We start from the raw sequence: 13,856 nt of genomic DNA on the forward strand, positions 1-13,856 counted from the left end.
TGTATGACAAATGATAGGATAGAAATATCCCCAAAGCTGATCTGAGGTGTGTAAAAGGTTGGGGCTTCATGTGGCGGCCAGATCGGGGCTTGATTGTAACGCAGCTGACTAGACGGTCATAGCAGATTTCCACTGAATCATTACAAACTGTGAACTGCTTGATAAATGTTAATGTTCTGCAAAAGCAGCGCCATGCTGAATGTGAGGTTTAATGCCAGCTCCAATCTGTCCGCCAATCACAATGACTGCAGCATGTAATCAGCATATACAGAGCCACTGGGCATCTTCATTATGGGAAACAGAAAGGCTTTATTTTAGGACGATCGTAACAGATGAGGGATATAAAATAGCTGTGAATATAAATGGCCAACTCAGACCAACTTCATCATTTGTAATTGCCGACAGCTGCTACTGCGCAGGTGCCTGTGGCGCCATCTTGGAAAAGGCATTTTTTTTAATGAATATACTTGAATATCATCAAATAAAACAATTTAATGCACAGTACTCATGCGATCAGGCTGCAGAACAGGGGCCCCGCCGATGCCTGACTGCTGCAGGTGATTTTTTTTTCACAATATATATAACTAGCTATTGAACCCATTCTACGCCCGGGTGGCGAGCATTTATATTGGTATATGGTCTCCATCCTGGTATGTGCTGCTCCATCCTGCGTCCCCATCCTGTCATGAGCTGCTCCATCCTGCATCCCCATCCTGACATGTGCTGCACCCATCCTGCACCCCCATTCTGACATGTGCTGCTCCATCCTGCGTCCCCATCCTGTCATGTGCTGCTCCATCCTGCGCCCCCATTCTGTCATGTGCTGCTCCATCCTGCGCCCCCATCCTGTCATGTGCTGCTCCCATCCTGCGCCCCCGTTCTGTCATGTGCTACTCCCATCCTGCGCCCCCGTTCTGTCATGTGCTGCTCCCATCCTGCGCCTCCATTCTGTCATTTGCTGCTCCCATCCTGTCATGTGCTGCTCCCATCCTGCGCCCCCGTTCTGTCATGTGCTGCTCCCATCCTGCGCCCCCGTTCTGTCATGTGCTGCTGCCATCCTGCGCCCGTTCTGTCATGTGCTGCTCCCATCCTGCGCCCGTTCGGTCATGTGCTGCTGCCATCCTGCGCCCGTTCTGTCATGTGCTGCTGCCATCCTGCGCCCGTTCTGTCATGTGCTGCTCCCATCCTGCGCCCGTTCTGTCATGTGCTGCTGCCATCCTGCGCCCGTTCTGTCATGTGCTGCTCCCATCCTGCGCCCGTTCTGTCATGTGCTGCTCCCATCCTGCGCCCGTTCTGTCATGTACTGCATCCATCCTGCGCCCGTTCTGTCATGTGCTGCTGCCATCCTGCGCCCGTTCTGTCATGTGCTGCTGCCATCCTGCGCCCGTTCTGTCATGTGCTGCTGCCATCCTGGGCCTGTTCTGTCATGTGCTGCTGCCATCCTGCGCCCGTTCTGTCATGTGCTGCTGCCATCCTGCGCCCGTTCTGTCATGTGCTGCTGCCATCCTGCACCCCCGTTCTGTCATGTGCTGCTGCCATCCTGCGCCCGTTCTGTCATGTGCTGCTGCCATCTTGGGCCCGTTCTGTCATGTGCTGCTGCCATCCTGCGCCCGTTCTGTCATGTGCTGCTGCCATCCTGCGCCCGTTCTGTCATGTGCTGCTGCCATCCTGCACCCCCGTTCTGTCATGTGCTGCTGCCATCCTGCACCCCCGTTCTGTCATGTGCTGCTGCCATCCTGCGCCCGTTCTGTCATGTGCTGCTGCCATCCTGGGCCCGTTCTGTCATGTGCTGCTGCCATCCTGCACCCTTTCTGTCATGTGCTGCTCCCATCCTGCGCCACCATTGTATGATATGCCCCCCATAAGACGCTCCAGTGTGTATGCCCCCGTATGCTGCTGTCATATAAAAAAATAAAAAAAATACCATACTCACCTATCGTCCGGCTCCACTGCAGGTGTGTCTTCAAGAAAATGGCGCCGGAAAGCGCGGACTGCGCAGGCGCCGATTCCGGCAGCAGGAATCGGCGCCTGCGCAGTCTGCGCTTTCCGGCGCCATTTTCTTGAAGACACACCTGCAGAGGAGCCGGAGTGTATCTTCAAGAAAATGGCGCCGGAAAGCGCGGACTGCGCAGGCGCCGATTCCGGCAGCAGGAATCGGCGCCTGCGCAGTCCGCGCTTTCCGGCGCCATTTTCTTGAAGACACACTCCGGCTCCTCTGCCTGTGACTGGTAAGTCAGAGGGCGGCGCCGGCGCGCATTAAGCGCGTCATCGCGCCCTCTGAACTGTCACAGCAGAGGAGCCGGGAGACGGAGCCGCACGCAGCGCTGGAACGGGGAAAGGTGAATATACTTACCCTCCTGGCGGTCCCTGACTCTCCGGTGGAGATCGCGGTATGCGTTCAGTGTTTACGCATACTGCGATCTCCTGGGAGCGTCACTCTGTGGGGGCCAGACTGCGCCGGAGCTTGCGCCTGCGCAGTCTATAAAGGCTTCGGACAGAGTGACGCTCCCAGCGTTATATTATAGATATTCTTTACGTACACTAGTGGGCAGAGCAGTGAGAGATCAGTGATCTGTCAGAAGCCATACTGGTGAATCCCTAGGCAGAGCACCACATGAAGACCCCTCACAGGCCGCCCTGGAGTACGAACATATCATTAACTCAAAACTAAAAATAATGATTACACAACAACCACAAGATGGATTTAATCAACCAAGGTATCATTGTAATCAGAATAATGGCGCCGACCTGACACTGTCTGTAGGTTACTGTGCACAATCCTGCTGACAGGTTCCCTTTAAGAAAAACAAAATTAAAGGGCCACTGTCACCCCCTCCAGCCGTTATAAACTAAAAGAGCCACCTTGTGCAGCAGTAATGCTGCATTCTAACAAGGTGGCTCTTTTAGTTTTTGGTTCACGTATTCCCAAAATAAAGCATTTTCAAACTTATCCAAAATACCTGTCTTTATCCAGGGAGGCAGGTCCTCACCCCCCTGCTTGAACCGCCACTCAAATCTTCAGGGGCTCTGGGCGCCGCCCCCTCCGCTGTTTTCGCATGAATTCTGGTGCCTGCGCTGTGTTGTACTGTCTCGTGCAGGCGCAGTAAGCTCTGGCCATCTGACGTCCCAACCAGGCTGGCAGACTGCGCCTGTGCGGCCTCCCACCTTGGGAATCCCAGCCCCGCACTGTGTTATGCATTATGCACAGTGCGGGGCTGGGATTCATAGGCAGGACGGCCACACAGGCGCAGTCTGCAAGCCTGGCTGTGATGTCAGACGGCCAGAGCTCTTTGCGCCTGCCCCACACAGTAGTACACAGCGCAGGCGCCGGATTTCAAGCGAAAACAGCGTGAAGGGGGCGGCGCCCGGAGCCTTTGAATATTTGAGTGACGGCAGAGTGGTGGTTCAAGCAGGGGGGTGAGGACCTGGCTCGCTGGATAAAGACAGGTATTTTGGATAAGTTTGAAAACGCTTTATTTTGGGAATACATGAACCAAAAACTAAGAGCCACCTTGTTAGAATGCAGCATTCTTGCTGCACAAGGTGGCTCTTTTAGCTTATAACGGTTGGAGGGGGTGACAGTGGCCCTTTAAGACTTGGAGTGGCCTAGTCAAAGTCCTGACCGTAACTCAGTTGAGATGCTGTGGCATGACCTTAAAAATGCAGTTCAAGATCGTAAACCCTCCAATGTGGCTGAATTAAAACAATTCTGCAAAGATGAGTGGCGCAAAATTCCTCCAGTGCGTTGTAAAAGACTCATTGCCAGTTATCGCCAATGCTTGATTGCAGTTGTTGCTGCTAAGGGTGGCCCAACTAGTTATCGGGCTTAGGGGGCAATCACTTTTTCACACAGGGTCTTGTAGGTTTGAATTTATATTTCCCTTAATTATAAAGACCTTTATTTAAAAACTGAACTTTGTGATTACTTGTGTTATCTTTGTCTAATATTTAAATTTGTTTGCTGATCTGAAACATTTAAGTGTGACAAACATGCAAAAGAATAGGAAATCAGGAAGGGGGCAAACAGTTTGTCACATAACTGTATATGGCTTGAATCGTGCAGCCATGGTTTGAAACACCTGGTGCCCATGGATCAGGCACTCTGTCAGGCCTGTCCCACACGTCCAGATAATTCTGATACCGGAAAAATCGGTACCGGAATTATCCGTGTCCGTGTGCTCACGTGGCACATCAGTGTGGCACACGTGGGGCATTCGTGTGCCGCCTGAGGACCACATGGACCGTGCAGGAGAGACAGTGCTACACTAAGCGCTGACCCCCCTGCGTGGTGCTGAAGCCAGCATTCCTCTCTTCTCCCCCACAGGAGAGAAGAGATGAAAGATCAAGTTTTTGTTATTTTTTGCTAAAAATAAAGTTTGCTGGTGAGCTCCCGCCTCCCATCCCCCGTGCACCGCCCGGCCCCTTGCATAGAAATACTCACCTAGCTCCCGCGATGTCTCCTCTCTCCTCTCAGCGCTGGCAGCTTCTCCTGTATGAGCGGTCACGTGGTGCCGCTTATTACAGTGATGAATATGCGGCTCCACCCCTATGGGAGGTGGAGCCGCATATTCATCACTGTAATGTGCGGCACCACGTGACCGCTCATACAGGAAGAGCTGCGACGCTGAGAGGATGGAAGCATCGAGGGAGCTGGGTAAGTATTTTAATGCCAGCGGGCGGGCGCACAGGGGGTGGGAGGGGGGAGATTACTGGGAACTTTATTTTAAAAAAAAAAAAAAAAAATGATTTTTCATTCCTTCTCTCCAGCGAACGCTGCTGGAGAGAAGAAATTAATGGGGCTTCAGCACCACAAGCTGGGGGGACAGCGCTTACAGTAGCGCTGTCTCCTGCACGGCACACGGACTGCACACGGACAGCATCCGTGTGCGGTACGTGTTTTACATGGACCCATTGACTTTAATGGGTCCGTGTGATCCGTGCGTTCCCACAAACACTGACATGTCTCCAAGTTTTCCAAACGGACACACGGTCCGTGAAAACACGCTGACATGTGCAGAGACACATTGATTTTAATCTGTCTACGTGAGTCAGTGTCTCCGGTACGTGAGGAAACTGTCACCTCACGTACCGGAGCCACTGACGTGTGAAACCGGCCTTAGCTGTCAGGACTCGTTTAATTCTAGTATGGAAACAGTTCAACATACAGTTGTGGCCAAAAGTATTGACACCCTGCAATTCTGTCAGATAATACTCAGTTTCTTCCTGAAAATAATTGCAAACACAAATTCTTTGTTATTATTATCTTCATTTAATTTGTCTTAAATGAAAAAACCCAAAAAGAATTGTCCTAAAGCCATATTGGATATAATTCCACACCAAACATAAAAAAGGGGGTGGACAAAAGTATTGGCACTGTTCGAAAAATCTTGTGATGCTTCTCTAATTTGTGTAATTAACAGCACCTGTAACTTACCTGTGGCACCTAACAGGTGTTGGTAATAACTAAATCACACTTGCAGCCAGTTGACATGGATTAAAGTTGACTCAACCTCTGTCCTGTGTCCTTGTGTGTACCACATTGAGCATGGAGAAAAGAAAGAAGACCAAAGAACTGTCTGAGGACTTGAGAAACCAAATTGTGAGGAAGCATGAGCAATCTCAAGGCTACAAGTCCATCTCCAAAGACCTGAATGTTCCTGTGTCTACCGTGCACAGTGTCATCAAGAAGTTTACAGCCCATGGAACTGTGGCTAACCTCCCTAGATGTGGACGGAAAAGAAAAATTGACAAGAGATTTCAACGCAAGATTGTGCGGATGTTGGATAAAGAACCTCGACCAACATACAAACAAGTTCAATCTGCCCTGCAGTCCGAGGGTACAACAGTGTCAACCCGTATTATCCATCGGCATCTGAATGAAAAGGGACTGTATGGTAGGAGACACAGGAAGACCTCACTTCTTACCCCGAAACTTAAAAAAGCCAGGCTGGAGTTTGCCAAAACTTACCTGAAAAGGCCTAAAATGTTTTGGAAGAATGTTCTCTGGTCAGATGAGACAAAAGTTGAGCTTTTTGGGCAAAGGCATCAGCATAGAGTTTACAGGAGAAAAAATGAAGCATTCAAAGAAAAGAACACGGTGCCTAAAGTCAAACATGGTGGAGGTTCCCTGATGTTTTGGGGTTGCTTTGCTGCCTCTGGCACTGGACTGCTTGACCGTGTGCATGGCATTATGAAGTCTGAAGACTACCAACAAATTTTGCAGCATAATGTAGGGCCCAGTGTGAGAAAGCTGGGTCTCCCTCAGAGGTCGTGGGTCTTCCAGCAGGACGATGACCCAAAAGACACTTCAGAAAGCTGTAGAAAATGGTTTGAGAGAAAGCACTGGAGACTTCTAAGGTGGCCAGCAATGAGTCCAGACCTGAATCTCATAGAACACCTGTGGAAAGATCTAAAAATGGCAGTTTGGAGAAGGCACCCTTCAAATATCAGGGACCTGGAGCAGTTTGCCAAAGAAGAATGGTCTAAAATTCCAGCAGAGCATTGTAAGAAACTCATTGATGGTTACCGGAAGTGGTTGGTCGCAGTTATTTTGGCTAAAGGTTGTTCAACCAAGTATTAGGCTGAGGGTGCCAATACTTTTGTCTGACCCATTTTTGGAGTTTTGTGTGAAATGATCAATGTTTTGCTTTTTGCTTCATGCTCTTTTGTGTTTTTTCATTTAAGACAAACTAAATGAAGATAATAATACCAAAGAATTTGTGTTTGCAATCATTTTCAGAAAGAAAATGAGTATTATCTGAAAGAATTGCAGGGGTGTGAATACTTTTGGCCATGACTGTATATTGCCCAGCCACGTAGTATACAGCACAGAGCCACGTAGCATATTGCACAGCCCACGTAGTATATTGCCCAGTCACGTACTATATTGCCCAGCTACGTAGTATCTTGCCCAGTCACGTAGTATATTGCCCAGCCACGTAGTATATTGCCCAGCCACGTAGTATACAGCACAGAGCATATTGCCCAGCCACGTAGTATATTGCCCAGTTACGTAGTATATTGCCCAGTGATGTAGTATACAGCACAGAGCCACGTAGTATATTGCCCAGCCACGTATGTCACAGGTTAAAAAAAATAAACATATACTCACCTTCTGATCCGAGGGCCCCTTGTAGTTCTATCGCCAGCTTCCGGTCCCAGGGTGTGATGACGTCGCCGTCACATGACCGTGACGTCATGGCAGGTCCTTCTCGCGTAGGCGCGCAGGACGTGTGATGATGTCGCGGTCACATGACCATGACGTCATGGAAGGTCCTTGTCGCATACCATCCTTAGCACCGGAAGGGGAAAGTGGCGGGAGGGTGAGTATATGATGATTTTTTATTTTTTTTAACATTAGATCTTTTTACTATTGACGCTGCATAGGCAGCATCAATAGTAAAAACTTGGTCACACAGGGTTAATAGCAGCGGTAACGGAATGAGTTACCCGCGGCATAATGCGGTCCGTTACCGCTGGCATTAACCCTGTGTGAGCGGTGACTGCGGGGAGTATGGAGCGGGCGCTGGGCACCTGACTGCAGGGGAGTAGGGAGGGACTAATCGGACTGTGGCCGTCGCTGATTGGTCGCGGAAGCCATGACAGGCAGCTAGCGAAACCAATCAGCGACTTGGATTCCATGACAGACAGAGGCCGCGACCAATGAATATCTGTGACAGAAAGACAGACGGAAGTGACCCTTAGACAATTATATAGTAGACTAGATGGTGGCCCGATTCTAAAGCATTGGGTATTCTAGAATATGCATGTCCACGTAGTATATTGCACAGCCCACGTAGAATATTGCCCAGTCACGTAGAATATTGCCCAGTCACGTAGTATATTGCCCAGCCACGTAGTATACAGCACAGACGCGTAGTATATTGCCCAGCCACGTAGTATATTGCCCAGCGACGTAGTATACAGCACAGACACGTAGTATATTGCCCAGCTACGTAGTATATTGCCCAGCCACATAGTATATTGCACAGCGACGTAGTATACAGCACAGACACATAGTATACAGCAGACACGTAGTATATTACCCAGCGATGTAGTATACAGCACAGAGCCACGTAGTATACAGCAGAGCCACGTAGTATATTGCCCAGTCACGTAGTATATTGCCCAGCTACGTAGTATACAGCACAGAGCCACGTAGTATACAGCAGAGCCACGTAGTATATAACAGTGGCCACGTAATATATAGCACAGCCCACGGAGTATATAACACTACCTATGTAGTATATAGCAGTGTGGGCACCATATCCCTGTTTAAAAAATAATTAAAATAAAAAATAGTTATATACTCACCTCCTGGGATCCAGCGGAGCTCCGGCGATAAGCGCGCGGCTGCCGCCATCTTCCGTTCCCAGGATGCATTGCGAAATTACCCAGATGCCTTAGCGGTCTCGCGAGACCGCTAAGTCTTCTGGGTAATTTCGCAATGCATCGCTGGGAACGGAAGATGGCGGCAGGCGCGAGCGGCTCAGCGGACAACGGAGGGTGAGTATAGCAGGTTTTTTGATTATTTTTAACATTACATTTTTTTACTCTTGATGCTGCATAGGCAGCATCAATAGTAAAAGGTTGGGGACACACAGGGTTAATAGCGGCGGTAACGGTCGCTGGAGAGCTGTGTGTAACAGCTCTCCAGCGACCAAACAGCGACGCACCGCGTAGTATATTGCCCAGCCGCGTAGTATATTGCCCAGCCACATAGTATATTGCCCAGTCGCGTAGTATATTGCCCAGCCGCGTAGTATATTGCCCAGCCGCGTAGTATATTGCCCAGCCACATAGTATATTGCCCAGCCGCGTAGTATATTGCCCAGCCGCGTAGTATATTGCCCAGCCACGTAGTATATTGCCCAGCCACGTAGTATATTGCCCAGCCGCGTAGTATATTGCCCAGCCACATAGTATATTGCCCAGCCGCGTAGTATATTGCCCAGCCACATAGTATATTGCCCAGCCACGTAGTATATTGCCCAGTCACGTAGTATATTGCCCAGTCACGTAGTATATTGCCCAGCCGCGTAGTATATTGCCCAGCCACGTAGTATATTGCCCAGCCACGTAGTATATTGCACAGTCAACGTAGTATATTGCACAGTCAACGTAGTACATTGCCCAGCCACGTAGTATATTGCCCAGCCACGTAGTATATTGCCCAGTCGCGTAGTATATTGCCCAGCCACGTAGTATATTGCCCAGCCACGTAGTATATTGCCCAGCCACGTAGTATATTGCCCAGCCACGTAGTATATTGCCCAGCCACGTAGTATATTGCCCAGCCACGTAGTATATTGCCCAGCCACGTAGTATATTGCCCAGCCACGTAGTATATTGCCCAGTCACGTAGTATATTGCCCAGCCACGTAGTATATTGCCCAGCCACGTAGTATATTGCCCAGCCACGTAGTATATTGCCCAGGTATGTAGTATATTGCCCAGCCACGTAGTTTATTGCCCAGTCAAGTAGTATATTGCACAGCCCACGTAGTATATTGCCCAGTCACGTAGTATACTGCACAGCCACGTAGTATATTGCCCAGCCACGTAGTATATTGCCCAGCCACGTAGTATATTGCCCAGCCACGTAGTATATTGCCCAGGTATGTAGTATATTGCCCAGCCACGTAGTATATTGCCCAGCCACGTAGTATATTGCCCAGCCACGTAGTATATTGCCCAGCCACGTAGTATATTGCCCAGTCACGTAGTATATTGCACAGACACGTAGTATATTGGCCAGTCACGTAGTATATTGCCCAGCCACGTAGTATATTGCCCAGCGACGTAGTATATTGCCCAGCCACGTAGTATATTGCCCAGTCACGTAGTATATTGCCCAGTCGCGTAGTATATTGCACAGCCACGTAATATATTGCACAGCCACGTAGTACATTGCCCAGTCACGTAGTATATTGCCCAGTCGCGTAGTATATTGCCCAGTCGCGTAGTATATTGCCCAGTCGCGTAGTATATTGCCCAGTCGCGTAGTATATTGCCCAGTCGCGTAGTATATTGCCCAGTCGCGTAGTATATTGCCCAGTCGCGTAGTATATTGCCCAGTCGCGTAGTATATTGCCCAGTCGCGTAGTATATTGCCCAGTCACGTAGTATATTGCCCAGCGACGTAGTATACAGCACAGACACGTAGTATATTGCCCAGCTACGTAGTATATTGCCCAGCCACATAGTATATTGCACAGCGACGTAGTATACAGCACAGACACATAGTATACAGCAGACACGTAGTATATTACCCAGCGATGTAGTATACAGCACAGAGCCACGTAGTATACAGCAGAGCCACGTAGTATATTGCCCAGTCACGTAGTATATTGCCCAGCTACGTAGTATACAGCACAGAGCCACGTAGTATACAGCAGAGCCACGTAGTATATAACAGTGGCCACGTAATATATAGCACAGCCCACGGAGTATATAACACTACCTATGTAGTATATAGCAGTGTGGGCACCATATCCCTGTTTAAAAAATAATTAAAATAAAAAATAGTTATATACTCACCTCCTGGGATCCAGCGGAGCTCCGGCGATAAGCGCGCGGCTGCCGCCATCTTCCGTTCCCAGGATGCATTGCGAAATTACCCAGATGCCTTAGCGGTCTCGCAAGACCGCTAAGTCTTCTGGGTAATTTCGCAATGCATCGCTGGGAACGGAAGATGGCGGCAGGCGCGAGCGGCTCAGCGGACAACGGAGGGTGAGTATAGCAGGTTTTTTGATTATTTTTAACATTACATTTTTTTACTCTTGATGCTGCATAGGCAGCATCAATAGTAAAAGGTTGGGGACACACAGGGTTAATAGCGGCGGTAACGGTCGCTGGAGAGCTGTGTGTAACAGCTCTCCAGCGACCAAACAGCGACGCACCGCGTAGTATATTGCCCAGCCGCGTAGTATATTGCCCAGCCACATAGTATATTGCCCAGCCACATAGTATATTGCCCAGTCGCGTAGTATATTGCCCAGCCGCGTAGTATATTGCCCAGCCGCGTAGTATATTGCCCAGCCACATAGTATATTGCCCAGCCGCGTAGTATATTGCCCAGCCGCGTAGTATATTGCCCAGCCACGTAGTATATTGCCCAGCCACGTAGTATATTGCCCAGCCGCGTAGTATATTGCCCAGCCACATAGTATATTGCCCAGCCACATAGTATATTGCCCAGCCGCGTAGTATATTGCCCAGCCACATAGTATATTGCCCAGCCACGTAGTATATTGCCCAGTCACGTAGTATATTGCCCAGTCACGTAGTATATTGCCCAGCCGCGTAGTATATTGCCCAGCCACGTAGTATATTGCCCAGCCACGTAGTATATTGCACAGTCAACGTAGTACATTGCCCAGCCACGTAGTATATTGCCCAGCCACATAGTATATTGCCCAGTCGCGTAGTATATTGCCCAGCCACGTAGTATATTGCCCAGCCACGTAGTATATTGCCCAGCCACGTAGTATATTGCCCAGCCACGTAGTATATTGCCCAGCCACGTAGTATATTGCCCAGCCACGTAGTATATTGCCCAGCCACGTAGTATATTGCCCAGCCACGTAGTATATTGCCCAGCCACGTAGTATATTGCCCAGCCACGTAGTATATTGCCCAGTCACGTAGTATATTGCCCAGCCACGTAGTATATTGCCCAGCCACGTAGTATATTGCCCAGCCACGTAGTATATTGCCCAGGTATGTAGTATATTGCCCAGCCACGTAGTTTATTGCCCAGTCAAGTAGTATATTGCACAGCCCACGTAGTATATTGCCCAGTCACGTAGTATACTGCACAGCCACGTAGTATATTGCCCAGCCACGTAGTATATTGCCCAGCCACGTAGTATATTGCCCAGCCACGTAGTATATTGCCCAGCCACGTAGTATATTGCCCAGCCACGTAGTATATTGCCCAGCCACGTAGTATATTGCCCAGCCACGTAGTATATTGCCCAGCCACGTAGTATATTGCCCAGCCACGTAGTATATTGCCCAGTCACGTAGTATATTGCACAGACACGTAGTATATTGGCCAGCCACGTAGTATATTGCCCAGCCACGTAGTATATTGCCCAGCGACGTAGTATATTGCCCAGCCACGTAGTATATTGCCCAGTCACGTAGTATATTGCCCAGTCGCGTAGTATATTGCACAGCCACGTAATATATTGCACAGCCACGTAGTACATTGCCCAGTCACGTAGTACATTGCCCAGTCGCGTAGTATATTGCCCAGTCGCGTAGTATATTGCCCAGTCGCGTAGTATATTGCCCAGTCGCGTAGTATATTGCCCAGTCGCGTAGTATATTGCCCAGTCGCGTAGTATATTGCCCAGTCGCGTAGTATATTGCCCAGTCGCGTAGTATATTGCCCAGTCGCGTAGTATATTGCCCAGTCGCGTAGTATATTGCCCAGTCGCGTAGTATATTGCCCAGTCGCGTAGTATATTGCCCAGTCACGTAGTATATTGCCCAGTCGCGTAGTATATTGCCCAGTCGCGTAGTACATTGCCCAGTCACGTAGTATATTGCCCAGTCGCGTAGTATATTGCCCAGTCACGTAGTATATTGCCCAGTCACGTAGTATATTGCCCAGTCACGTAGTATATTGCCCAGTCACGTAGTATATTCCCCAGTCGCGTAGTATATTGCCCAGTCGCGTAGTATATTGCCCAGCCACGTAGTATATTGCCCAGTCGCGTAGTATATTGCACAGCCCACGTAATATATTGCACAGCCCACGTAGTACATTGCCCAGGCACATAGTATATTGCCCAGTCGCGTAGTATATTGCACAGTCACGTAGTATATTGCCTGAGCCGGGGAGGAGCGGGGCTCGAGTAGCCGCTGTTCCCGGAGCAGGCCCGGCCGCAGAGTCACCTCTTTGCTTTCCTTCCTGGGCGGCATGGTGTGAGCTGGGGCAGCCGCGGCCCTGAGAGGAGCGGTCACACCGAGAGCCGTGCAGCGCAGTGAGCGCACCAGTAGCATGGATCTGCTCCCGAACACTGGGGGGCGCTGTCCCTCCTTCCTCAGAGGGTAGAGTCTAGCTTGCAGGTGCTCTGTGAGGGGCTGATGTCACATGAAGGGGCGGGGCTTCCTTCCCTCCATAATGCAGCGTTGTGCTATGTGCTATGTGCTCAGCTGAGGCTGCTGGAGAGCTGTGTGCAGGAGATCCTGAGACCCGAGGAGCCGCACCAAGAAGCTGTGGGGAGATGGGAACGAGGCCACAGGACTAGTGTGAGCGGGCGGCTGAGGATATGTTTTTGGGGCAAAGAAGCTTGGATGATCATGATATTATTATATGAGGGGTGCATGTAGGAAGGCTGCACAGGGATATGGGTGCTGCATATATGAGGCTGCGTATTTGTGGGGGGGGAGTTGCACAGGAAAGGGGTTGTTACTTGGGTGAGGCTGCATGGCGAAGGTGAAGACGGCTGGTGGGGAATGAATGATGATGGGCTGTACGGAGAAGGGGGGAATGATGATGATGAGGGGCTGTGGAGAAGGCTGGAAGGGGATGATGATGAAGGGCTGTGGTGACAGGGTTGATGATGGGCTGTGGAAAATGGGATGATAATGAGGGGCTGTGGAGAAGGGTTGATGATGATGAGGGGCTATGTAGAGGGGAGGATGATGAGGGGCTGTGGAGAAGGGATGATGTTGATGAGGGGCAGTGGAGAAGGGATGATGTTGATGAGGGGCAGTGGAGAAGGGACGATGATGAGGGGCTGTGAAGAAGGGGGAATGATGAGGGGCTGTGGAGAGGGGGGATGATGATGACGGGCTGTGTAGAGGGGAGGATGATGAGGGGCTGTGTAGAAGGGAGGATG

The 13,856-nt window shown here is 49.9% G+C and overlaps 1 protein-coding gene across 1 annotated transcript in view; it reads right to left on the reverse strand.

Moving 5' to 3' along the window:
* Positions 1 to 13,096, reverse strand: part of C4H15orf40 (chromosome 4 C15orf40 homolog) — a 29,317-nt gene extending 16,221 nt beyond the window's left edge. Inside the window, exon 1 of the mRNA XM_069766087.1 lies at positions 12,907 to 13,096. Coding sequence (XP_069622188.1) covers positions 12,907 to 13,014 — 108 coding nt within the window. The 5' untranslated portion in view covers positions 13,015 to 13,096. The remainder of the gene's footprint in view (positions 1 to 12,906) is intronic.
* Positions 13,097 to 13,856: the final 760 nt, after the last annotated feature.

The sequence above is a fragment of the Ranitomeya imitator genome, chromosome 4, assembly GCF_032444005.1.
Source record: "Ranitomeya imitator isolate aRanImi1 chromosome 4, aRanImi1.pri, whole genome shotgun sequence".
Lineage (NCBI taxonomy): Eukaryota > Metazoa > Chordata > Amphibia > Anura > Dendrobatidae > Ranitomeya > Ranitomeya imitator.